General features: G+C 45.7%; 1 protein-coding gene across 1 annotated transcript in view; it reads left to right on the top strand.

The window, feature by feature from the left end:
• Positions 1 to 25,251, top strand: part of DNAH10 (dynein axonemal heavy chain 10) — a 188,383-nt gene that overhangs the window by 111,162 nt on the left and 51,970 nt on the right. Inside the window, exons 39-51 of the mRNA XM_033220158.1 lie at positions 279 to 437; positions 4,644 to 4,779; positions 6,316 to 6,438; positions 7,834 to 7,968; positions 8,280 to 8,496; positions 11,055 to 11,174; positions 12,110 to 12,255; positions 14,512 to 14,664; positions 16,417 to 16,677; positions 18,934 to 19,106; positions 20,045 to 20,138; positions 20,431 to 20,598; positions 22,729 to 22,917. Coding sequence (XP_033076049.1) covers positions 279 to 437; positions 4,644 to 4,779; positions 6,316 to 6,438; positions 7,834 to 7,968; positions 8,280 to 8,496; positions 11,055 to 11,174; positions 12,110 to 12,255; positions 14,512 to 14,664; positions 16,417 to 16,677; positions 18,934 to 19,106; positions 20,045 to 20,138; positions 20,431 to 20,598; positions 22,729 to 22,917 — 2,074 coding nt within the window. The remainder of the gene's footprint in view (positions 1 to 278; positions 438 to 4,643; positions 4,780 to 6,315; positions 6,439 to 7,833; positions 7,969 to 8,279; positions 8,497 to 11,054; positions 11,175 to 12,109; positions 12,256 to 14,511; positions 14,665 to 16,416; positions 16,678 to 18,933; positions 19,107 to 20,044; positions 20,139 to 20,430; positions 20,599 to 22,728; positions 22,918 to 25,251) is intronic.

Raw genomic sequence — 25,251 nt, 5'->3', positions numbered from 1 at the left:
TACATGAAAGTTAGCTTCTTGGCGCCCTCCAGAGGTGAAGCTGTGCTTCTAGTTCAGACTTCATTTGTGCTGTGGCCACATTTTTGGTGAAATGTGGTTGCTTTATGTTTAGAAGAAAGCACTAACAGTGAAGGGAAGCCCAGTGAAGAGTTTGCATGGGTTGCATTTTAAATTGTGGCTTGAATTCAAAACATCTAATTCCTCACAGAGGGAACCCAGACTGTTTTCCTCATGCATTTAGTTTGCTTGAACCATGGCTAAAGCCTCTCTTGATTTAGGCTTGGGCTGATGACAAAGTTGTACATCCTGAACCCCAAAGCTGTGAGTGTCATAGAACTCTATGGCATCCTGGACCCAACCACCCGAGACTGGACCGATGGGGTGTTGTCAAACATCTTCAGGGAAATCAACAGGCCAACGGATAAGAAGGAGCGAAAGTGAGTATCTTTGTAGGTAGGAAAGAGCCTGGGTTAGTTAATGTTAATTAGCTCAACATTACCATATGACCCAGCCATCCCACTACTGGGTATATACCCAAAGGATTATAAATTACTCTACTACAAAGACACATGCACACGTATGTTTATTGCGGCACTATTCACAATAGCAAAGACTTGGAATCAACCCAAATGGCCATCTGTGACAGACTGGATTAAGAAAATGTGGCACATATACACCATGGAATACTATGCAGCCATCAAAAAGGATGAGTTTGCGTCCTTTGTAGGGACATGGATGCAGCTGGAAACCATCATTCTTAGCAAACTATCACAAGAAGAGAAAACCAAACACCGCATGTTCTCACTCATAGGTGGGAACTGAACAATGAGATCACTTGGACTCGGGAAGGGGAACATCACACACTGGGGCTTATCATGGGAAGCGGGGAGGGGGAAAGGATTGCATTGGGGAGTTATACATGATATAAATGATGAATTGATGGGTGCTGACGAGTTGATGGGTGCAGCACACCAACATGGCACAAGTATACATATGTAACAAACCTGCACGTTATGCACATGTACCCTAGAACTTAAAGTATAATCAAACAAACAAACAAACAAACAAAATGGTGGCAGGACTATACATTGTAGCTTCATGCTTGGATTTCAGCAGACTTAGAGTTCAATCCTGGAGCCTGTGCTTCGGAAGTGAGCAGTCCAGTCTTAGTGCTTTTTACGTGTGACCTCAGTCTTCTTAGTGATGCAATGTGCTAGGTACCGGGATTGTTCCCAGCTTACCACAGAGGAAACTGAGGCCTAGAAAAGATCAGAAACGTGCCCCAAGGCCAGGGATTTGACCCTGATCTGTGTGACTCTAAGTCCTCGAATACAGCCGCCATCAAGCTGCCTGGTCACCATGTTCTATGGCAAAAGAGTCAAAGAGTCAAAGAAAGGTAGCAAAGTGCCATGGAAAATGCAGGAATGCCCTCCCGAGCCACGGTTTTCCATCTGTAGACGTGGTTGATGGTGCCCTGATGACATCATCACGTGCCATGGCGAAGGCCGAGTGAGGCCAAGTACAGAAATGCTCTGAGGGTGTGTAAGGTAATAAATGCTCTGAGGGTGTGTAAGGTAAAAAGCTTTTAGTTGGTCCTATAATATCTCTTTGTAACGCAGGAATGGTTCCGATTTTATGTTCTAATCAAATCCCATTAATAATAAATAAAATCCTTAAATAACAAGAGTCCAGAGTCCCGACTCATGGCTTTAAAAACAGCTTCTTAGCACTTTTCCCCTGATTCTGGATGAACCCACGATTCCACACTGAGTTCCATCATCTTGTTTTTGGCCTTCTTTAATTTTGAGCAGTTCCTCAGGATTCTTTATCTTTTATGACCTTCTTGTTCTGGAGGATTCCAGGCCAACTGTTTTAGAGAATGATCTCAGTTTGGGTTTGTCAGTTGCTTCTTCATAATTAGATTCAGGCTATGGCTCTTTGACAGGAAGGCCGCAGGAGCGATGCTGTGTCCTTCGCATCTCATCACGGGCACGTGGTGTTGGTTGCCCTATTATGGGTGGTGTTAATCTTGATTATTGGGTTAAGGTGCCATTTTCCTCTTTGCAGTTGATATGCAAATGTAGGGAGATATCACTAAGTAAATTTCTCATCCAACCTTCACCCATTCACCCAATGGTTTGAGCATCTGTTGATGGTTGCTTGAATCTAGTCATCATCGTTGTCATCATTGTCCTCCTCCTCCTCCTCTTTCTTCTTTCTTCTTCTCCCTCCTCCTCCTCCTTCTCCTCCTTCCTTTTCCTTCCTCCTCCCTCCTCCTCCTCCTCTCCTTCCTCCTCCTCCTCCTCCTCCTCCTCCTCCTCCTCCTCCTCCTCTCCTTCCTCCTCCTCCTTCTTCTTCTTCTTCTTCTTCTTCTTCATCTTCTTCATCTTCTTCTTCTTCTTCTTCTTCCTCTCCTCCTCCTCCTCCTCCTCCTCCTTCTCCTCCTCCTTCTCCTTCTTATTCTTCTTCGGGGTCATGCTCTGTTGCCCAGGCTAAGTGCAGTGACATGATCACTGCCCACTGCAGCCTCGAACTCCCAGGCTCAAGCAATCCTCCTACCTTAGCCTTCCAAGTGACTGGGACTACAGGTGCATGTCACCATGCCCAGCTAATTTTTGCTTTTTTTGTAGAGACAGAGAGTCTCCCTGTACTGGCCAGGCTTGTCTTGAACTCCTGGGCTCAAGGGATTCTCCTGCCTCAGTCTCCTACAGTGAGATTACAGGGGTGAGCCACCACGCCTGGCCTTTGAGTCTTCTTATAATGAATATAAATGGAGATTTTCTATAGGGACAACTGGTGAAATTTGAATGTGGATTATATATTAGATAATAGTATTGTATCAATATTAAATTTCCTGAGTTTGATAATTCTGCTGTGGTTGTGTAAGAGAAGGTGCTTATTCTTAGGAAATACTTGCTTAAATATTTAGGGGAAGGAGGCATTTTATCTGCAATTGACTCTCAAATGATTCAGAGAGAGAGAGAGTAAGAGAGAGCGCAAATCTGGTAAAAAAACGTTAACAGTGGGGGAATCTGACTGACAGGCATATGGGAGTTCTTCATACTATTTTATTCTTGTAACTCTGTAAGTTTGAAATTATTTAAAAATAAAAAGCTAAAAAGAAAAAAGATATGGGAAGGAAATAAACCAAAATGTTAATGCTGAAAAAAAAAAATCCAACTACTTATATCAGTGAGTGAAATGGAGGCACGATCAAACCACCATTTCAGCACAGTAGAATAGTGTCTGTCCTGTGGAGACGGGCTTCGCTGCATGAGGTGTCACCCAGTATAGCCACAAAATGAAACCATCCCGAAGCTTGAATACCTGAGGCCTTGGAAGTAGACGTGCTGCCAGCACGCATGGTGTGTAAACCAGGGCTTGTAAACTCAGATTTGCCCAGGGACCCAGCAGGTAGCACAAATGAGTGAAGTGGAGCAAATTACATGGTGGTGTTAGCTTCCTAGGCCTGCCATAACAAATAACAGGTGGCTTAAAGCAACAGACATTTATTATCTCACAATTCTGGAGGCCAAAAGTCTAAAAAGAGGTGTGAGCAGGACTGCACTCCCTCTGAAGGCTCTAGGGCAAATCCTCGTCTCTTCTGCTTCTGGTGGTTCCAGGTGTTCCTTGGCTTGTGGCCACATCATTTCAATCTTTGCCTCTGTCTTGGCCTTCCCCTCTGCGTGTCTCATGTCTCCTCCTGCTTTTCTCTTATAAGGGCATTTGTCATTAGATTAGGACTCATCTGTGTAAGCCAGAATGATCGCATCTTGAGATCCTTAATTACATCTGCAAAGGCCTTTCTCCAAACAAGGTCACCAGTCACAGCTTCTAGGTGAACGCATCTTTTGGTGGGGGGTGGGTACCGTTCGACCCACTACACATGGATATCCAAAATACTTTCTTTACTCTTGACTGTACCACAGGAAACCAGGGGTTAAAACCAGTGATCAATAGCAATTGATACTCAGCCTCAGGTGTAGGAGAATGAGGTAGGCATTGTGGCAGGGGCAGGGACTATGACACTTTCTGTCTCCATAGGCAGCCACTCCTCAGCATCAGCACATTGTTCCCATGAAGGAATCCAGGTCTGTGTGCTCAGAACTTCCAGTTTGCCCAAGAAGTGAGAAATTCAGATTTTTGTGTGAAGTTCCCTCATTCTTAAATATTGGCAACTAACTCAAACTTTTTTTTTTTTTTGAGATGGAGTCTTGTACTGTTGCCTGGGCGGGAGTGCAGTAGTGCTATCTCAGCTCACTTCAACCTCTGCCTCCTGGGTTCATGCTATTCTCCTGCCTCAGCCTCCTGAGTAGCTGGGATTACAGGCACACACCACTACGCCTGGCTAATTTTTTGTATTTTTAGTAGAGATTGGGTTTCACTGTGTTGGCCAGGCTGGTCTCGAACTCCTGACCTCGTGATCCGCCTACCTCGGCCTCCCAAAGTGCTGGGATTACAGGCTCAAACAATTTTTTATGTACCATTCAGTTAAACCTGTGGGCCAGCTAGGGTGCTGTGTCTCAGATCCTGGCTAGAAAACCCTGGGAAAAAGACATTCAACATGAATGGAAAGGTTATACCAAGTTCCATAATTGGAAACTCTCTAGGACCCATACCTCTCCTTTCTTTGATTGCTGCAGGTATATTTTATTTGATGGTGATGTGGATGCTCTATGGGTGGAAAACATGAATTCTGTGATGGATGACAACAGGTTGTTGACATTGGCCAATGGGGAACGCATCCGGCTCCAAGCACACTGTGCCCTGCTCTTTGAGGCAAGTAGTGATTAAAAGTAAATTTGAACATAAGTCTTTCTTGTAATTAAAAATGTAAATGTTTATTAAAGTAGTAGTAAATATAGACGATTATTTAAAAACAAACAATACATAAGGGTTTATAATGAGTATAACTCTTTGTTCTTTACTCCTCTCATCCCTCTTTATCCCAGAGGTGACTACTTTTACTTTTTATGAATTGTTTCTTCTCATGATTACCCTACTGTCTATAAGTAACTGGCTTAGCATGATATTCTTGCTTTATACATATTATAGTTCATACATTATCTATCAACTGACTGCTACAAAAGTAAGAATTCATCTCTTATAACACTAACATCAGAATAGTATATTGCTAAGTTGGTTAACAGTAGATAATGTTTACATTATAATGAAGATAGAAATATTTACTGAAGAACCAACTAATATACTGTGATTACATTTACTTTCTTTTAGAGCCATTTGCTTTGTCTGGAGTTTGTAATTGCCTTCCTTTTTTTTTTTTTTTTCCTCACACTATTTGCCTTTATCTTAACCTCATTTTTTTAAAACTTTGTATCATATCAAGTATTTTGTCGAGCTCCTTTATTTCCTGGAGACTATTCTCCAAAGCCCTCTATCTCCTGCTTAGGATATGGACTGCTTGTTTCATAGGTGTGGCCCTGGGACTTGCTTTCATTCTAACTTAGTATTAATGCCATTTCTAACTGTAAAATTGGTGGGTACATGGAATATTTGTACATATTACTATCTGATTAGCTGACTGAACTATATTTTTTTGTAGAGAGAGCTAGGTTTGTTAATATATCTGGTTTAGCTGTGTAATTATGAAGTTTTATACTGCCTGATCTCAACTATGTTAAAAAAATAATAAAGAAAAAAGATTGGCCGGGCACGGTGGTTCAAGCCTGTAATCCCAGCACTTTGGGAGGCCGAGATGGGCGGATCACGAGGTCAGGAGTTCGAGACCATCCTGGCTAACCTGGTGAAACCCCGTCTCTACTAAAAAAAATACAAAAAAATTAGCCGGGCGAGGTGGCGGGCGCCTGTAGTCCCAGCTACTTGGGAGGCTGAGGCAGGAGAATGGCGTAAACCCGGGAGGTGGAGCTTGCAGTGAGCTGAGATCCGGCCACTGCACTCCAGCCTGGGCAACAGAGCGAGACTCCGTCTCAAAAAAAAAAAAAAAAAAAAAAAAAAAGATTGACTGGAAAACACTTCAAAACAACATTTGTTTCTAGGTGGTGGGATTTGGATAACTTATTTTCTTCTTTATACTTTTCTATTTTTTGTCAGATATTCTACAACATATTTTCACATTAATTTGATTATAGAAAAACTAAAAAGATGTTACATCAGAAGTGTGTAATCTCATCAAAATCCCAGGTGTTCAGTTAAAAACCTCATGAAAGCTGTGTTCATTTTGGTATGATTTGGATTTCATGCAGTTGTAAAAACTTTCCACAAGAGAAGGTCCTTAAACATCTAGTTTATCTTGTGTATAGCTGTAGCCATGATTGATTTTCTTTATTTCTCCAGGTTGGAGATTTGCAGTATGCCTCCCCTGCAACTGTCTCTCGATGTGGAATGGTTTATGTGGATCCTAAAAACTTGAAATATAGACCTTACTGGGAAAAATGGGTTAAGCAAATACCAAACAAGGTGAAGTTTTTTTCTAAAATGAACTTAAAGTTATCAGTATTGATGGCTAGTTGGATAACGTAGTCCAGAGGGATGTTTGTAGTCGAAGGCGATGACCTTGTCCTTGACCTGCCCATGTCCCTGAGCACAAATTAAGTGAAAACATGGCAGACACAGTTTTTTTTGTTGTTTGTTGTTTTGAGACGAAGTCTCGCTCTGTCGCCCAGGCTGGAGTGCAGTGGCCGGATCTCAGCTCACTGCAAGCTCCGCCTCCTGGGTTTATGCCATTCTCGTGCCTCAGCCTCCCGAGTAGCTGGGACTACAGGCACCCTCCACCTCGCCCGGCTAGTTTTTTGTATTTTTTAGTAGAGACGGGGTTTCACAGTGTTAGGCAGGATGGTCTGGATCTCCTGACCTCGTGATCCGCCTGTCTCGGCCTCCCAAAGTGCTGGGATTACAGGCTTGAGCCACCGCGCCCGGCCCATGGCAGACACACTTATTTGATTTCAGATAATTTATAGCCAGTGGGATAGGTAATGATTGGATTGGTTGGTCTAGACCAGAGGTTGACAAACTTTTTCTGTAAAGGGGTAGATAGTAAATATTTGAGACTTTGTGTGGGCAATATGATTTCTTTCACAACTACTCAACTCTGCTGTTGTGGCATGAAAACAGCCAGAAATTTGTACACGAATGGGCATGGCTATCAATAAATAAAGGTATCAATAAACCTTTATTTACAAAACAGATGACTGACCAGAAGTGTGTGTTGTCTTAACAAAAGGCTTCTGTGAAAAGTGCAGAGATGGATGTGACAGTCATGTTCGGGTTGTGGCTCAACCACACCTAGGATGCTATGACCACCCTCTCAAAGGAACACAGGTGGTCTGGGTGTGTCTCTAGGAGGGCTACTAGGTTGGAGGTGAATGGAAACCAGGACATAATTATGCCAGAGAAGAGCGGAACAAAGGAAGCATGATAGAACCATTTGAGGCACTGTCCTGTGGGAGACAGCTGTCTCAGGACCCATGCAATCCCTGGTGGTGATTGGTGCCTTGATAGGGAGGGGGCCTTCGCTGCTTTACAGTCTTTGCTGGATGACTGTGGTCACTTGAACTCTAAGATGATCAGCCTCTTCCTGTCAAATGGGAACTGTTTTCTTCCCTTCTTCCTCCCCAAGGGCATGGTAGACCCTGTGGCAGCGAAATGAAACACTTCATGATGAGATGAAAGCACATTGTAAAGGACAAATCTCTCTGCTAATATAGGCCACTATTATCAGGGTTTCCTCACCTGCCGGATGTAACATTCCTCAGAAGATGTTGCTCAATCCTCTTTGGGCAGGAACAGCTTTCCACTAACTTCCATTTAAATAAACGAACCCTTGAAATGCTTTGGAATGCTGCTTTTTTATAGGTGGAACAATACAATTTGAATAGTCTCTTTGAGAAATATGTGCCCTATCTCATGGATGTGATAGTGGAAGGAATAGTGGATGGAAGACAAACAGAGAAGCTGAAGACAATAGTTCCTCAGACAGACCTCAATATGGTAAGAAATGATCCCTGCTGTTAGCAAAAAGAAATTCTTTCCTAAAGACAGGCTCACAGTAGGGTTTTAAGGGGAGTGAAGATGCCAGACAGGGTAAACAGCATTGTTGGTCAGTGCCAAGGAGGGCGCCATGCTTGCTTTTGTGCAAGTCAAGATACTGGGTTCCATCTGTCGGAACCAACATGATGGATCATATGCTGCCATCGCTCTGGGACCTGGGATCCCAGGATTTATGACTGGAATGGACTCTGTGGGTGTGGACTGTGGGGGTGGACTAAGTGAGCTGAACCAGATGTTTTCCTGTGAACCAGGTAACCCAGTTAGCCAAGATGTTGGATGCGTTACTAGAAGGAGAAATAGAAGACCTCGACCTGCTGGAGTGCTACTTCCTGGAGGCTCTCTACTGCTCTCTGGGAGCCTCCCTGCTTGAGGATGGAAGGATGAAATTTGACGAATATATCAAACGCCTTGCTTCTTTGTCTACTGTTGACACAGAAGGAGTTTGGGCCAACCCTGGGGAACTGCCAGGTGGGAACCAAGTGTCACCTGTTTCCCTGCTCTGAGTGCCTTTGGTTAAATTTCTGGAGGAAGTGAACAAGCTTTTCCATATTTCTGTCTGTATGAGTTTTCCAGGTTGTTTGCTTCTTTAGAGAAACATGCAATGGTCAGAGCACATGATGGAAACCCCAGAAGCAGTTCAAATGCATCGACTGCTGTGGTAGAAGCCCAAGCCCTCTGGATGGTCTTTCTGGATGACAGTCAACTTCTCTTGCCTCAGCGTAGGCACTTGATTCCTTTGCTCTTTAAACTTCTCACATTCTGCATGACTTTGAGTTTCTTCTCCTGTGGGCTTCCCTATCTGTTTTTTAATTTTTATTTTTAACCACCTCTCTCCATTTCTACCGTATAATTCATCTGCTGTATTCCTGAGTATTTGCACAGTAGACAATCAAGAGTGGATTTGTAAATCGTTCCTAGGAAATCATAAAATTAACATTTTATGTTTTTGCACAAAAATGTGCATCTTCAGTGAGTCATACAGGATGAAAAAGATGCATTCTCCAAGTCTGTATGCAGTGCTAGGACTCTTTTTGTCCATCTCTTATTGCTATTTGAGCATGGCTTGAAATGTAGATGGCTTTTGAAGTTGTATTTGATACTCCTTACCTGGTGGTCTTTTTAAAGTTTAAAATGAAATGACCTCTGGTCTTTCTAATGGAGAGTCATGGAGCAAATCAAAGATGTTTTACAAGTCCCTGCTGTATTCGGTGGGAGTCTGAGTGCACTTTTCCAGAGCTGAAGTCTCCCTTGAGGGAGTGCTTTTCTGCTCCGCCGGCCACGCTGGCTGTGCGCTGCCGCCGCCTACAATTCCCTTACTCGGAGACGATGTTGGCCTGCTTCCCTGGCTTGCCTCCCTCATTTGCCCTCATCTTGGGGGCCTGAATGGCCCGGTGGGCATCCCATTTCCTGACACCTGCTCACAACTCCAGCCCTCCAGGTCCTCGAGCACACCCTCGACGGTGACCTCTGGCACTGTCATGTCTGTGTCACGAATCCTGCTCTCCGCCCACTCTGCCTCTGTGACTCGGGCCACTGTGCTCCTGTTTGGCCTCGTGGGGATGGCCACTCTGTTGCCCCAGTGTCTGCTGTCACCTCAAGCACCCATACGTGCTCCTTCCCTGCATCCTCACTTCCTTGGCTGGTGGCCTTCACTTCAGTCACTCTTGCCTGAGACCCCCAAATGCCTCATTGTCCTGTTGAATCCCTCTGAGAAAACCCCAAGTCTGTCTTCTCGGCCTCTCTAGGGGCTGACAGGGAGAAGACCACGCAGCCACAGAGACAGATGTCTCCATAAATCCCAGTCCCCAGCTGGCACCCTCACTCCTGGCTCCAAAGGAGCGTTGGGCCTTTTCCCCACATCTCCACGCTGCCCCTCCCCTCTCTCCGCAGCTGATTTTTCTTCCTCCTTCAACAGGAATAGCAGAAGCTGTCTGATAGGAATCTCTCCTTCCAGCGGAAAAGCCCACAGCTCCTGTCTTCACGTTTCTCCTTTTACAGTGGAAGAGGACACCCCCACTCCACCCCAGCCAAGGCCAACCCAGCCCCTTCCTCCTTCCCAGGCTCCTCGTTCCATCTGAGTCTCTCTCTCTCATCTTCAGTCTCCCCCTCTCTACCATCCCGTCAACTCTTAGACACACTCAAGTAAAGCCTTGCATGGCCTGGGTGGAGACGATGGTGATTACCCGGGCACCCACAGCTTCCATCTCTCCCCTGCCCCGCCTGGGTTGCTGCCTTCCCGCGTTGTCCGCTGTTCCTGCACATCTCCCGCTGCAGCACTTACGGCTCCATACTAAAATGGCCACTTCTTGCCTGTATCTGTCCCCCACCTGGCCCTCCAACAACTGCAAGGGTAGGGACCAGGGCTGTCTGCTTCACTATTGTATTCGCAGGGAAGTGTATGTCCAGTGAATGGGAAGCGTTAGTTGAAAATACTCAGAGCCGGGCGCGGTGGCTCAAGCCTGTAATCCCAGCACTTTGGGAGGCTGAGGCGGGCGGATCACGAGGTCGGGAGATCGAGACCATCCCGGCTAACCTGGTGAAACCCCGTCTCTACTAAAAAATACAAAAAACTAGCCGGGCGACGTGGCGGGCGCCTGTAGTCCCAGCTACTCGGGAGGCTGAGGCAGGAGAATGGCATAAACCCGGGAGACGGAGCTTGCAGTGAGCTGAGATCCGGCCACTGCACTCCAGCCTGGGCAACAGAGCGAGACTCCGTCTCAAAAAAAAAAAGAACAAAAAAAAAAAAAAAAAGAAAATACTCAGAAAGTGCCTGACCAGTGCACAAGTCACATTAGTGACTGTCCCGTGAACAAGAAGCATAAGCTCCACATACTTGGTATGTGTCCAGTGATGAGTAGCATTAGTTCAAGGTACTCGATATCTGTCCAGTAAAGGAGCAGCATTGAAGTACTCACTATGGCCTCCGTGCGGTACACGCAACATTAGTTCATTTCAAGCATGTGCCAGAACTGGTTTTACATTTCCATGTTTATGATTCAAGTGAAATCAACCATTATTTCCTGCAGGTCAACTTCCAACCTTGTATGACTTTCATTTTGATAACAAACGGAATCAGTGGGTCCCATGGAGTAAATTAGTTCCAGAGTATATTCATGCCCCCGAGAGGAAATTTATCGACATCCTGGGTAAGTCATAGTCAAATCCTTGTTCCTGGGTTTAGGAGTGTGTGATCCTCACTCTAGGAGGAGGCAGAGAAGATCCCATGGCTCCTGTGGTCCTCTAAGTCCTACGCAGAGAGCTGGTAGAGAAGAATTGAAGAGGGTGAGTCGTGGGCCCTCCTGGGCACAGAGGGTGACCTCTTTGGTATTTTTGTCAGCTATTGGCTCTGAGTATCTTCCGTGGCTCTTTCCTCAGCAGGCCGATCCCCACAGGTAGATGAGATGCTGTTTCGCCTCCCCTTGCCTTTCCCTAGGCTCATCTTCAGTCCGCAGAGCTGTCTGGGTGGGGACCAAACGGCAAGGAATGAGGCAGTGTTTTATAAAGGGCGCTCACTTGAAAAGCTGTGTGCCATGGGCGTTTATATACTGAGCCACATTTAGAATGCATCCCTCTGGCTGTTTAGATAAAATATGGGCTGAATAATTTCACAAAGCATGTGTCTGACTTTGGTCCATTGAGCTTGTAGAGTGGGACGTCCCTGTTTTCTCAGGAGTCCATCAGGATGCAAACATGCCAGTGCAGGAGGGAGCCACACGTGATGCTGTGGTTTCACTGTCTCTTCAGAGGAAGGTGTTGGTCAGGAAGTTAAATCCCGCAGGGGTCTGAGTGATGTCAACAACAGAGAAGCTGAGTTTTTAATATCCTGTGTATAAGTCAGAATTGCATCTTAAAAACAGCTTAGGTGTTCTAAACCTGGACTGTGGTGAGGATTGCACTGCTGTAGAACTGTGCCAAAGTCAATAAATTATACACTTAAATGGGTGACTGTTTCTGAGCTCATGTCTTGGCCTTTGCTGCTGTTTTTTATGGGATCTGTGGGGTTCTAGGACAATTCCACGTTCCCCCAGTGCTCACCCTACTGGAGCTGCTGAGATGCCCCTATTGTTAATATCTATTTTAGTTCACACAGTGGATACCACTCGGTCTACCTGGATATTGGAACAAATGGTTAAAATTAAGCAACCTGTTATTTTTGTTGGTGAATCTGGCACTTCTAAGACAGCCACTACCCAGAATTTCCTCAAAAATCTGAGTGAAGAAACTAATGTAAGTCATTATTCATATGAGTTATCTATTGCTGTGTAACAAATTACTCCAGCGCATAGCAGCTTCATCCAACAAACACTGATCTCACAGTTTCCGTGGGTCAAGAATGTGGGAGTGGCTTACCTGAGGGCTTCTAGCTCGGGCTCTCATGGGATTGCAGTCAAGCCGTTGGCCAGGGCTGTAGACATCTGGAGGCCTGGCTAGAGCTGGAGGATCCTCATCTGAGATCCTCATCTGAGATGGCTGAAGGCTGGAGGCCTCCATTCCTCACCATGGGGCCCTCTGCAGAGATGGCTTGGGTGTACTCAACATGGTAGCTGGCTTCCTCCAGAGTGAGTGCTTAAGACAGGTGGCAAAGCAGATGCTATGATGTCTTTTATGACCTGGCCTTGGAAGTCACATACCCTCCCTTCTGCCCTAATCTATGGGGGAGACAGAATCCACCCTATACACCCTGATACAGTGTGGGAGGGGCCTGCACCAGGGCGTGCACACCTGGAGGCGAGGAGTATCTGGGGCCGTCTTAGAGGCTGGCTGTCACATTATTCACTATCATTTTTGGGTTTCTAAAACTTTTCAAGTGTTTCCTTCCTTCAGCCAGTTACGTGTCCAATTTGTAGGGGGTCAGATATGTACCCAGCATGGAGTTTGCGGGGTGCACAGGACAAGTGAAGTGAACAAGCTGTGAAGATCTGTTCTGTAGGGATTCACAGGCAGTGGTGGGATAAACATGGAGATGGGCACAGGGAGCATGGCGGGGTTTACAGCCAGGGGGACCTACGGGTTTGTGGAGTCAGGCACTAGGATGCCGCATTTGGGAGCCTCTGTCACAACACCCCTCCCCCAGGACTCTGCAGCTGGTGCTCATCAGCCCAGCCAGGTGCACCTGAACACAGTCGCTTTAGCAAGGCACACATTCAGCTTCAACACGTTCAGCTTGTGTGCACCTGCACTTTGGGTGCCCTACATGGAGAGAGTTATGGAAGGCAGAGGTTCGTTCTCAAAGTATGGTCCCCAGACTGGCCGCCTCAGCATCACTGGAAACTTGTTTAAAAGATCCCAGAGGCCGGGCGTGGTGGCTCACACCTGTAATCCCAGCACTTTGGGAGGCCGAGGCAGGTGGATCACGAGGTCAGGAGATCGAGACCATCCTGGGTAACACGTGAAACCCTGTCTCTACTAAAAATGCAAAAAAATTAGCCGAGCATGGTGGCAGGCGCCTGTAGTCCCAGCTACTCGGGAGGCTGAGGCAGGAGAATGGCGTGAACCCGGGAGGCGGAGCTTGCAGTGAGCCAAGATTGCGCCACTGGACTCCAGCCTGGGTGACAGAGCGAGACTCTGTCTCAAGAAAAAAAAAGATCCCAGACCGCCAGGCATGGTGGTTTGTGCCTGGTAGTCCCAGCTACTCAAGAGGCTGATGAAGAAGGATCACCTGAGGCTGGGAATTACGGCTGCAGTGAGCTATGATTGCACATCACTGCACTCCAGCCTGGGCAACAGAGCAAGACCCTATCTCCTAAAAATAAAAAAACCAAAAAGCGCCCTGATCTACCAAATTGGAAACTCTGGGAAATGGAGCCCAGCAAGGTGTGTGGCACATGCCCTGCAGGTGGAGCTGATGCATAATTAGTTAAGTGTGAGAACCACTACTCAAGGAGCTCTCGCCAGCCTAAGCATGGCAGGAGGGCTGAGGACACATGCGTGAGCATCCAGAGGTCTTCCCTCACCCTTCCCACCTGCAGTTAGTCCCAAAGCCTGAACCACTTGTTCATGCTGTTTTTGACCTGTTTAGATACAGCCAGCATGATAGTGATTTATGTTTGAATATTGTCATATTGAAAATACTGTTGGATATTGCATCTCATACGATGCAATTGCTCTATGAAGTAGTCCAAAAAGATGTCATTACAATCATCTTACAAGTGAGAAGAACAAGGCTCTGAAAGGTTGAATGGCTTTTTGGAAGTCGCCTTGCTAGAACTGTGCAGAAACAAGACCCTCAGTCTACTTTCTTCTATGTCACATTGTCCCCAAGGCTCACATGTGACAATTCGCTATTGACTCATACAATCTGCTGAAAGGAAAGAGGAACTCTTGCTTTAGCACTTAGAAAATAATGAAGCACAGACTCACACTGGGTTATTAAAAAGTTAGTTCAGAGGGATTTGCAAAATAGTTGCTAGCTTGTGTGCAAATGTTTACTGCTGCTACCCTGAAGAAAAGGCTGGCTTTTCACATCATCTCTTTCTGCTTCAGATTGTGTTAATGGTCAACTTCTCCTCCCGCACCACGTCCATGGATATCCAAAGAAATTTAGAAGCAAATGTGGAAAAGCGAACCAAAGATACTTACGGCCCGCCCATGGGAAAACGCCTGCTGGTGTTCATGGATGACATGAATATGCCAAGGGTAGTTAGACGCTCAAGCAGATGGAGGGATGGGTCAAGACAGTGCTTGTGTTTGCATGGGTGTGTGTGTGTTAGAAGTGAGTATGAGAACATTGGTATTTACCTCTGTGCAATGTCTGCAGGGCGCAGGCTGCAGGGAGCCAGCCTAGGGCAGAATGTGCCTGGGATGCTGTTCTTACACAGAGTGACCTTGCCCTGACTAATCACGTTCCCTAGTTTCTTAGAGGAGGGAAGCAGGTAGCCGGCAGCCTTTGAACTAAATTCAGTATGTATTTGAGGAAGTAGTTTCTAAAGGAGCTCTTCTTTAATTTAATAATACTGATGTTGGTCCCGTGTACACGGGAGGCATCAGGGCAGATACTTCCCAAGAATTCCGCTGGACTTTTCAAGGAAGAAAAACTTTGGCTGCCTTATGAGTATGTTTCTGGGGACAGAGCCTGAGAAGTACAAAGTTTTCTTAGCATACTAGAATTAAAATTTACATTATTTCATGGAACCATTTTTTTTTCTGAAAGTCTATTTCCAGAAGGACTGTATGCAAAGCCAGAATCCATCCATTCATCCATCCATCCATATGTTCATTCATCTATCAGTCTATTCTTCCCTTCATCCATCCATGTGTCTGTCTTTTCGTCCACCTATCTGTTATTTACCTACCTATCTGTTCATCCATCCAACCATCCATCTGTCCATTCCCTCATATATTTATTCATCTATCCATCTATTCTTCTCTTTGCCCGTCTGTCTGTTTTTCCATCTAGCTGTTCATTTATCCATCTACCCGTCTGTTCATTCACCTGTCCATCCATCCATGCATCCATCCATCCATCCATCTATCCATCCATCTATCCATCCATCTGTCCATCCATCCATCCATCCATCCATCATCCATCCATCCATCCATCCATCCATCCATCCATCCATCCATCCATCCATCCATCATCCATCCATCCATCCATCCATCTCCATCCATCCATCCATCCATCCATCCATCCATCCATCCATCTCCATCCATCCATCCATCCATCATCCATCCATCCATCCATCCATCCATCCATCTATCCATCCATCTATCCATCCATCATCCATCCATCCATCCATCCATCTCCATCCATCCATCCATCCATCCATCCATCCATCCATCCATCTGTCCATTCAATGGATGGGCCAATCTGTCTGTCATTATCAGTGTATGAATTAATTACCCAATGTCTTTGCTTATGTTAAATGAAGAAAGGGACAAATGCTTGGCTTAAGGCTTGATGCTTTGTAAGCCCCTGAGTTGAAACAGGTGAAACCAAAAGAAACAGAAGTGTCGATGTGTGGACAGGCATATCACACCCCGGGTGGGACTGCACTGTTGACTTCTTGTCTGTCCATCTGCCCATCCATCCATTTGTCCATTCATCTGTCTGTCCATCCATCCACCCATCCATCCATCTATCCACCTGTTCATTAATTGAATTAACATATATTTATTCAGCTCTTCCTATGAGGCTGGTGCTGTGTAGTCAACACCTATGCAGTTCCTGCCCTCATGAAGCCGTAGTATCGTAAGGGAGACAAACTTCAAAAAGCACAATCACAGATGGATGTATACAGTTGCACCCTTTGAGGAGCCCTGTGAAACTGAAACCGAGGTGCCCTGGAGAGTGACGGGAGAAATGAGCTTGAGTTCGGATGGTCAGCCAAGGCCTTTCTGACTCCCGCTTTGCGATACTACTATTCTCTTTTCTTTTTTATAAAAATCAAGGTGGATGAATATGGCACGCAGCAGCCAATTGCCTTGCTGAAGCTGCTGTTGGAAAAAGGCTACTTATATGACCGTGGGAAGGAGCTGAACTGTAAAAGCATTCGAGACCTTGGCTTTATCGCTGCAATGGGAAAAGCCGGAGGAGGCCGCAATGAAGTTGACCCAAGATTTATTTCACTATTCAGTGTCTTCAGCGTGCCGTTTCCTTCAGAGGAGTCTCTGCATTTAATTTATTCCTCCATCCTGAAAGGCCATACCTCGGTAACTTGATTTTAATTAGAAGTCTAAACCGGAAGACCTTGTGTTGGGAGGAAACATACACAAGGCTGACTTACCCATTAGGCACAGCAGGGTCAAAGCCTAGGGCCCTCAGTACTTTCAAGGGCCTACGAAAATGTTTTAATTTCTTTCAAAATCAGGAGAAAAAATCATCTTTATGCAATGTCATTATAAAATGTAATTGTAATGTGTTTTTATGAAGGAAGGGGTCCATGGAGGCAAAAGTGCCTTGGGCTCGTGGGAGTCCTGATGTGGCCCTGAGGTGCTCATGCCACAGTGAGTGACAGCGAACAATCAACTAGCAGGCTGAGACCCTGGAGTCAGTCCCCTTCTGCTCCGGGATCAGGTCCCTTGAACTCTCCTAACCTCGTTCTCATTTGGAGTGGGGAGATCATGATGGTCCCCACCTCACTGGGTTTTGGGAGGATGAAAGGAGAGAAAATGTGTGTAAAGGTTGCCTAGTGCACACTGCCTAGTGCATAGCAGCTACTCATTAGTTACTAGTTACTGCTGTTATTATTATGGTTTACTCGGCTCCTCCAAATGAAACCTATTCATTTAAACAACCGTCTTCTGATCTGGCGTTTCCCTGCTAAAGCGGGGTCTGCACACTCGGAGGCTCCAGGGGCCAGGTGGCTGAGATAAAGGTGTGGAGTGGCCAGGCATGACCAGTAGGAACTGTGAGCAGCTGGCCCGTTCATGCCCTACCTGAAGACATTTGCTTTCAAAACTGTGAGGTCTGTGCTAGTCAAAACTCCCACTGAGGGCTGGTTGGGGGCTTTGGTTTCACATCATGTTGACTTGTTAGTGTGAAAATCTAGAGCAATACAAACAAATCAGGCCAGGCACAGTGGCTCAGGCCTGTAATCCCAGCACTCTGGGAGGTTGAGGCAGGTGGATCATTTGAGGTCAGGAGTTCAAGACCAGCCTGGTCAACATGGCAGAACCCCATCTCTACTAAAAGTACAAAAATTAGCTGGGTGTGGTGGTGGGCACCTGTTGTCCCAGCTACTTGGGAGGATGAGGCAGGAGAATTCTTTGAACCTGGGAGGTGAAGGCTTCATTGAACCAAGATTGTGCCATTGCACTCCAGCATGGGCAACAGAGTCTCAATCTAAAATAAATAAATAAAATAATAAAAAAAAGTAAAAATAAAAAATAAGTAGTAAAATTCACATAATGGCTGGGCATGGTGGCTCATACCTGTATCCCAGCACTTTGGGAGGCTAAGGAGAGCGGATCACTTGATCCCAGCAATTTGAGACCAGCCTGGGCAATGTGGTGAAACCCTGTCTCTACAAAAAATGCTAAACAATTAGCCAAGTGTAGTAGTGTCCTGTAGTCCCAGCTACAAGGGAGGCTGAGATGGGAGGATCAGTTGAGCCCAAGAGGTGGAGGCTGCAGTAAGCTGTGATCATGCTACTGCACTCCAGCCTGGGAAACAGAGCAAGACCCTATCTCAAAAAATAATAATAATCACATAACACAAAATTAGTTATTATAGTCATTTTAAAGTATACAATTCAGTGGCATTTAGTCCATTCACAGTGTCATGCAACCATCAGTACCGTCTAACTCCAGAACGTTTTCATCACCCCGGAAGAAAACCCATACGCATTAGCACTTACTCCCATCCCACCTCTCATTCCCAGGAACCATGAATCTACCTTTTGTCTCCATGGAGTTTTCCACGTTGGGTATTTCATGTAAATAGAGTCATAAAGCACGTGACTTTCTGTGCCTGGCTTGCTTCACTCCACATCATGTTCTCGAGGGTCATCCGTGCTGCAGTGTGTGTCTGTCAGTGCTTCATTCCTAGTTTGTTTTGTTTTGTTTTTTTGAGACGGAGTCTCCCTCTGTCACCCAGGCTGAAGTGCAATGGCGTGATCTCAGCTAACTGCAACCTCTGCCTCCTGGGTTCAAGAGATTCTCCTGCCTCAGCCTCCCAAGTAGCTGGGATTACAGGTGCACGCCACCATACCCAGCTAATGTTTATATTTTTAGTAGAGACAGGGTTTCACCATGTTAGGCTGGCCTTGAACCCCTGACCTCAGGTGATCTGCCCATCTTGGCCTCCCAAAGTGCTGGGATTACAGGTGTGAGCCACTGTGCGTGGTCAACTTCATTCCTTTCTATCGCTCAGTAATATTCCATTGTACGGCTCTGCCACGTTTTGTTTATTCATCCATCTACTGAAGGACATTTGTCTGTTGGGGGGGGTGTCTTTGCATTTTTCAGACGTTTCATGAAAGCATTGTGGCTGTGAGTGGCAAGCTGACATTCTGCACGCTAGCACTTTACAAAATTATTGTGCAAGACCTACCTCCCACTCCGTCGAAGTTCCATTACATCTTCAACCTTCGAGATCTCTCACGGGTTTTTAATGGTCTTGTCCTCACTAACCCGGAGCGGTGAGTTTCCTTTATCTTACTAAAATATGCCCCGCAGGTATGATGGTTTTCTTATTTTAAGACAGAGGGCTTATCGATGGATTTGATGAATCATTGTATGAATTAATTACCCAATGTCTTTGCTTATGTGGAAGAAGAGAGACCAATGCTTGGCTTAAGGCTTGATGCTTTGTAAGCCTTTGAATTGAAACAGGTAGAACCAAGAGAAGCAGAAGTGTGGACAGGCCTATCACACCCCTTGGGCAGGACTGTGTTGCTGACCTTTCGTTTTCAGTTCTGAAGTTGGAATTTGCCTGCCTGGAGCCGTTTGCTCACATAACTCAGTCGTTGCTGGTTGGTTATAGGATGTGTGTCTTTGTGAGAAGTAAACAGAGGACAGAAAGGATTTAAGTCACGGTACAGGGAAATTCTCCATTAAAACTAGGCTTATACCTTCACATGAATGTCTACTTTAGTCTGTGTGGATTTGCAAGCATAGTCCAGTTTATGTGGATTCATATTATGAATCCAGAAGATACTGAAGAATGAGTTGAGAATTTTTCATGTATCCTGCTCTTTGGTGCCTTGAAACATGTAGAATATCAGGGATGGTCAGGAGGGGGCAGCTCCAGGTGTTTCAGGTGGAGTGACAGTTCTTTGCTAGAACGCAGGGAAAGTTCTAGAACTGAGACCAGATGGAGTTGGCTCTTAGAAAAAGGAGGTGTCGGCCACTACTACTGTTCTTTCCTACAGTAAGATAAGCTATGGATGATGACTTGACTTTATTAGCTTTTGTTGGATTCTCTGGTTAGATTTCATTAACATGAGACTAGAGGGGCAGGACTGGAGAAATGTTGGGCTTTTGTTGCGCCCTGTGTGTCTGTCTGAATGTCACAGCCGTCAGCCCTGGGATCCTGCAGGTGACTTCCTGGCTGACTTTTGTCCCTTCCATTCTGCAGATTCCAGACGGTGGCCCAGATGGTGAGAGTCTGGAGGAATGAATGTCTGAGAGTCTTCCACGACCGGCTGATCAGTGAAACAGACAAGCAGCTGGTCAGTACTTCCAGTGCACCAGCAAGTGCAAAACTCAGCCAGAAAATTCTACTCAGGAAAATAAACAAGCGCCAAAAGTGTTTTTTATATAGGACACGAATTGCAGAAAAATAGGCACGAGAGGTCAATGGGGCAAAGGAGGGTGGGTTGGTTATTAAGCGCCTTGCGGCAACTAAAAAAAAAATAGAATGCAAATGATTTTAGATAATAATAGCGTATCCTCTGTTCCTAACAAGTTTTAGCTCGTGTACTGTTGTTGAGTTTGGGTCCTTAAGTGGGCTTCTGTTTCAAGGTACAACAGCACTTAGGTGATTTGGTTACGGAGCATTTTAACGATGACGTGGAGGTGGTGATGAGGGATCCCATATTGTTTGGAGACTTCCGGATGGCTCTGCACGAGGGAGAACCACGCATTTATGAAGACATCCAGGACTACGAGGCGGCCAAGGCTCTGTTCCAGGTGGGGATGAGCCCCACCCTGTCCGTGGGCTCACTTTCTCCTGAGCATGGGCCAAGCGGGAGCTGAACATTGCGTGGGTACCCAGGAGCCTAACACCTGTGGCTCTGGCTGAGGGCTTGAAATGTGGACTTGTGTCTGGTCCGGTGGCTCCCACATCCAGCATGCTTGGGAGTGACGTTAGGAAATTGTTAAACAGACTCCTGGGGCCACCCCGTGAGATGTGCTGTGCTGGGTCCGTGGAGGGTCCCCAATTCTGGTGCACAGCCAGGTTTGGGAACCACTTGTTTGACTCCCTGATATTCATTTTCATTTAATTCATGAGATGAGCCTTGTTGCCTGCTTTGGGTTGCTGCTGGCCAGTCAGAGCCCAGCAGATGGAAATCTTGATTGTGAAAGCTAGATTAATCTCGGAGACCCAAACAGTTTAATTATTTTAACTACTGTAGATGTTCAGAAAAATCTTTCTTCCATTCTTAATCTCCTCTGGACAAAAGGAGGGAGTCTGTCTCTTAAAATCCAGTGATCCTTTAAGACATTATTTATTTATTTATTTACTTAGAGACAGGGTCGGCCTTTGTCACCCAGGCCACAGTGCAGTGGTATGATCACGGCTCTCTGCAGCCTCAACCTCCTGGGCTCAAGTGATCTTCCTGCCTCAGCCTCCCAAGTAGCCAGGACTATAGGCACATATCACCGTGCCCAGCTAATGTTTTTGCTTTTATTTTTATAGAGACGGAGTCTTGCTCCATGGCCCAGGTTGGTCTCGAACTCCTGGGCTCAAGTTATCCTCCCTCCTCCCAAAGTGCTAGGATTACAGGCATGAGCCACCGTGCTGGGTTTTAAATTCTATTTTTTTTTTTTTTTTTTTTTTTGAGACGGAGTCTCGCTCTGTTGCCCGGGCTGGAGTGCAGTGGCCAGATCTCAGCTCACTGCAAGCTCCGCCTCCCGAGTTCCCACCATTCTCCTGCCTCAGCCTCCCGAGTAGCTGGGACTACAGGCGCCCGCCACCATGCCCGGCTAGTTTTTTTTGTATTTTTAGTAGAGACGGGGTTTCACCATGTTAGCCAGGATGGTCTCGATCTCCTGACCTCGTGACCCGCCCGTCTCGGCCTCCCAAAGTGCTGGGATTACAGGCTTGAGCCACCGCGCCCGGCCTAAATTCTATTTTTTAAAAATTATTATACTTTAAGTTCTAGGGTACATGTGCACAGCGTGCAGGTTTGTTACATATGTATACGTGTGCCATATTGGTGTGCTGTACCCATTAACTTGTCATTTACATTAGGTATATTTCCTAATGCTATACCTCCCCCCACCCCCACCCCACAATAGGCCCCGGTGTGTGATGTTCCCCTTCCTGTGTCTCATTGTTCAGTTCCCACCTATGAGTGAGAACATGCGGTATTTGGTTTTCTGTTCTTGCGATAGTTTGCTGAGAATGATGGTTTCCAGCTTCATCCATGTCCCTACAAAGGACATGAACTCATCCTTTTTTATGGCTGCATAGTATTCCATGGTGTATATGTGCCACATTTTCTTAATCCAGTCTATCATTGATAGACATTTGGATTGGTTCCAAGTCTTTGCTATTGTGAGTAGTGCTGCAATAAACATACGTGTGCATGTGTCTTTATAGCAGCATGATTTATAATCCTTTGGGTATATACCCAGTAATGGGATCGCTGGGTCAAATGGTATTAATAGTTCTAGATCCTTGAGGAATTGCCACACTGTCTTCCACAATGGCTGAACTAGTTTACAGTCCCACCAACAGTGTAAAAGTATTCCTGTTTCTCCGTATCCTCTCCAGCACCTGTTGTTTCCTGACTTTTTAACGATGGCCATTCTAACTGGTGTGAGATGGTATCTCATTGTGGTTTTGATTGGCATTTCTCTGATGGTCAGTGATGATGGGCATTTTTTCATGTGTCTGTTGGCTGCATAAATGTCTTCTTTTGAGAAGTGTCTGTTCACATCCTTTGCCCACTTTGTGATGGGGTTGTTTGTTTTTTTCTTGTAAATTTGTTTGAGTTCTTTGTAGGTTCTAGATATTAGCCCTTTATCAGATGGATAGATTGTAAAACCTACCGTGCTGGGTTTTAACTTCTTTTTTTTTTTTTTTTAATGCAGGAAATTCTTGAAGAGTATAATGAAAGCAACACCAAAATGAACTTGGTTCTCTTTGACGATGCTCTGGAGCATTTAACCCGGGTGCACCGTATCATCCGCATGGACCGCGGCCACGCCCTGCTGGTCGGGGTAGGGGGCTCAGGGAAGCAGTCTCTTTCAAGGTTGGCTGCCTTCACAGCCGGCTGTGAGGTCAGTCCACATACCCTCCCAGAAACAGGTTTATGATGACAGTTTCTGCGTTTGGTAGTTCATGTACATATTGGAACAATCCACAGCAGATCATAACATGATGTTTTCATAGAGTGTAGAGGTGGATATTTTTGGTTTGTTTTATTATCTCTTGTTTTTGGCTTGATATTACTATGTTTTAACTGAATAGCCAAAGCATCTATGTACAGATGTTCTTTGGCTTAGGATGGAGCTACATCCTGATAAACTATTCATAAGCCAAAAATATCGTGAGTTTAAAATGCATTTAATATCCCAATAAACCCATCATAAAGTTGAAAAATCCTAATTGGAACCATCAAAGCCGGGGACCATCTGTATTGTCTTGTTTTTAGGATGGAGAATGTCAGATCAAGTTAGAAAGTCAGATACAAGCAAATCCTGCGAACGGTGCTGTGTGTTCATATGGGGAGGGCTTGGCCCAAACCTCAGTGGACCCGTCATATGGGGCTGGCAATTTGCTGGCTGCCATATCTGCACAGCCTGCACATACAGATCTGGGTTAATCTTAGAATCTTGTATTTTGAAACAGCTTTACTGAGATGGAATTCAAGACCATACAATCCACACATTCAAAGCATACAAGCCAGTGCTTGTTGGCACATTCACAGATCTGTGCAACCAGCACCAGTGTCTACTTTAGAACACTTCTGTGGCATTGGCTGGGCGCGGTGGCCCACACCTGTAATCCCAGCACTTTGGGAGGCCGAGGCTGGTGGGTCACTTGAGGTCAAGAGTTCGTGACCCTTGCCAACATGGTGAAATCCCATCTCTACTGAAATAAAAAATTATCCAGGCATGGTGGTGCGCATCTGTAATCCCAGCTACTCAGAGGCTGAGGCAGGAGAATCACTTGAACCTGGGAGGCAGAGTTTGCGGTGAGCTGAGATTGTGCCATAGCACTCCAGCCTGGGAGACAGAGTGAGACTCTGTCAAAAAAAAAAAAACAAAAAGAACGTTTTGTGGTTTCAAAAAAAAGAAATCCCATGCCCTTTAGTGATACCGCCCTAATCTCTACACCCTCCCCTCATCGAGCCCTGAGCAACTAATGACTAATCTACTTTCTGTCTCTATAGGCTTCCTATTCTAGACTTTCATGTGAAAAGTGTATGTGTCTATTTTGTGTCTGGCGTCTTTCTTTTAGCCCAGTGCTTTCAAAGTTCACGTTGTAGCACGCATCGGTATTTCTTTTTTTTTTTGCCAATAGGAGTCCCTCGTGTGGCTACGCCACGTTTCCTTTGTCCACTGCTGGGCCTGTTTGTTGTTTCCACCTGTTGGCTTTTGTGGACGGTGCTGCTGTGAACTTTCATACACAAATTTCTGTGTGGATGTGAGTCTGCATTGCTCTTGGGTACGCTCCTACGAGTGGAATTGTGGGGTCCTATGATGACTCTATGTTTAATCGTTTAAGGAACCTCCAGGGTGTGGCTGCACCACTTTCCATTCCTACCAGCAGCATCTGAAGGTTCCCATTTGTCCACACCATTCTTAGAATCGTACAGGTACCTCCTTGCAGGTTGCACGTGTAACTCACCCGCAAGGGGCCTCTCGAAGTGGAGCAGACACTGTGCATTGAGATGTAATTTGAAGAGAGTCATCTCTCTGATTCACGCTTTTCTCCCTGACCCTTGGTTAGTTCTCTGATATCTGACTTCTTCCACTATTCGGGTCTTCCTTTATCCAAAATGCCTGTTTTTGCCTCTGGTTGCATGATACACATGCATGCTTATAATATTTTCAGCTTACAATGGGTTTATCGAGATGTAATCCCATCTTAAGCTGAAAAGTGTACACTAAAATGCAACTAGTACCTAACAGCGGCTGTCTTTAGGTGATGAAATTACAGACAATCTTTATTTTCTTTAGACATTTCTGCATTGCTTGAATTGTTGTAATGAGGATTATTCCAATTAGAGAGAGAGAAATGAATCCATAACAATAGTGATTCTTACTGTGTGCAATGGACTGAAGTTTTGTCCATGCCTGTTCTGGGTGTGTGGTACAGGACAGGATCTGTATTCAGCCTCAGTTCTTCTCAGACACTTGGCCACCCCTCACGTCTACCTCAGACCCCTTTGATAAGTCCACCTTTAGAGAAGATATTTCTTGTGAAAGGGTCATTTTCATGACCCTTCTCCTAGCAAGCAAGAGGTCTTTTTTTCCCCCACCAAGATGGAGTTTCGCTCCGTTGCCCAGGCTGGAATGCAATGATGCGATCTCGGCTCACTGCAATCTCCGCCTCCCTGGCTTCAAGCGATTCTCCCGCCTCAGCCTCCCGAGTAGCTGGGATTACAG

The sequence above is a fragment of the Trachypithecus francoisi genome, unplaced genomic scaffold (genome assembly GCF_009764315.1).
Source record: "Trachypithecus francoisi isolate TF-2019V2 unplaced genomic scaffold, Tfra_2.0 Lachesis_group11, whole genome shotgun sequence".
NCBI classification, from domain to species: Eukaryota; Metazoa; Chordata; class Mammalia; order Primates; family Cercopithecidae; genus Trachypithecus; species Trachypithecus francoisi.
Note: the sequence above shows the minus strand (reverse complement) of the source record. Positions and strands in the feature narration are given on the sequence as shown.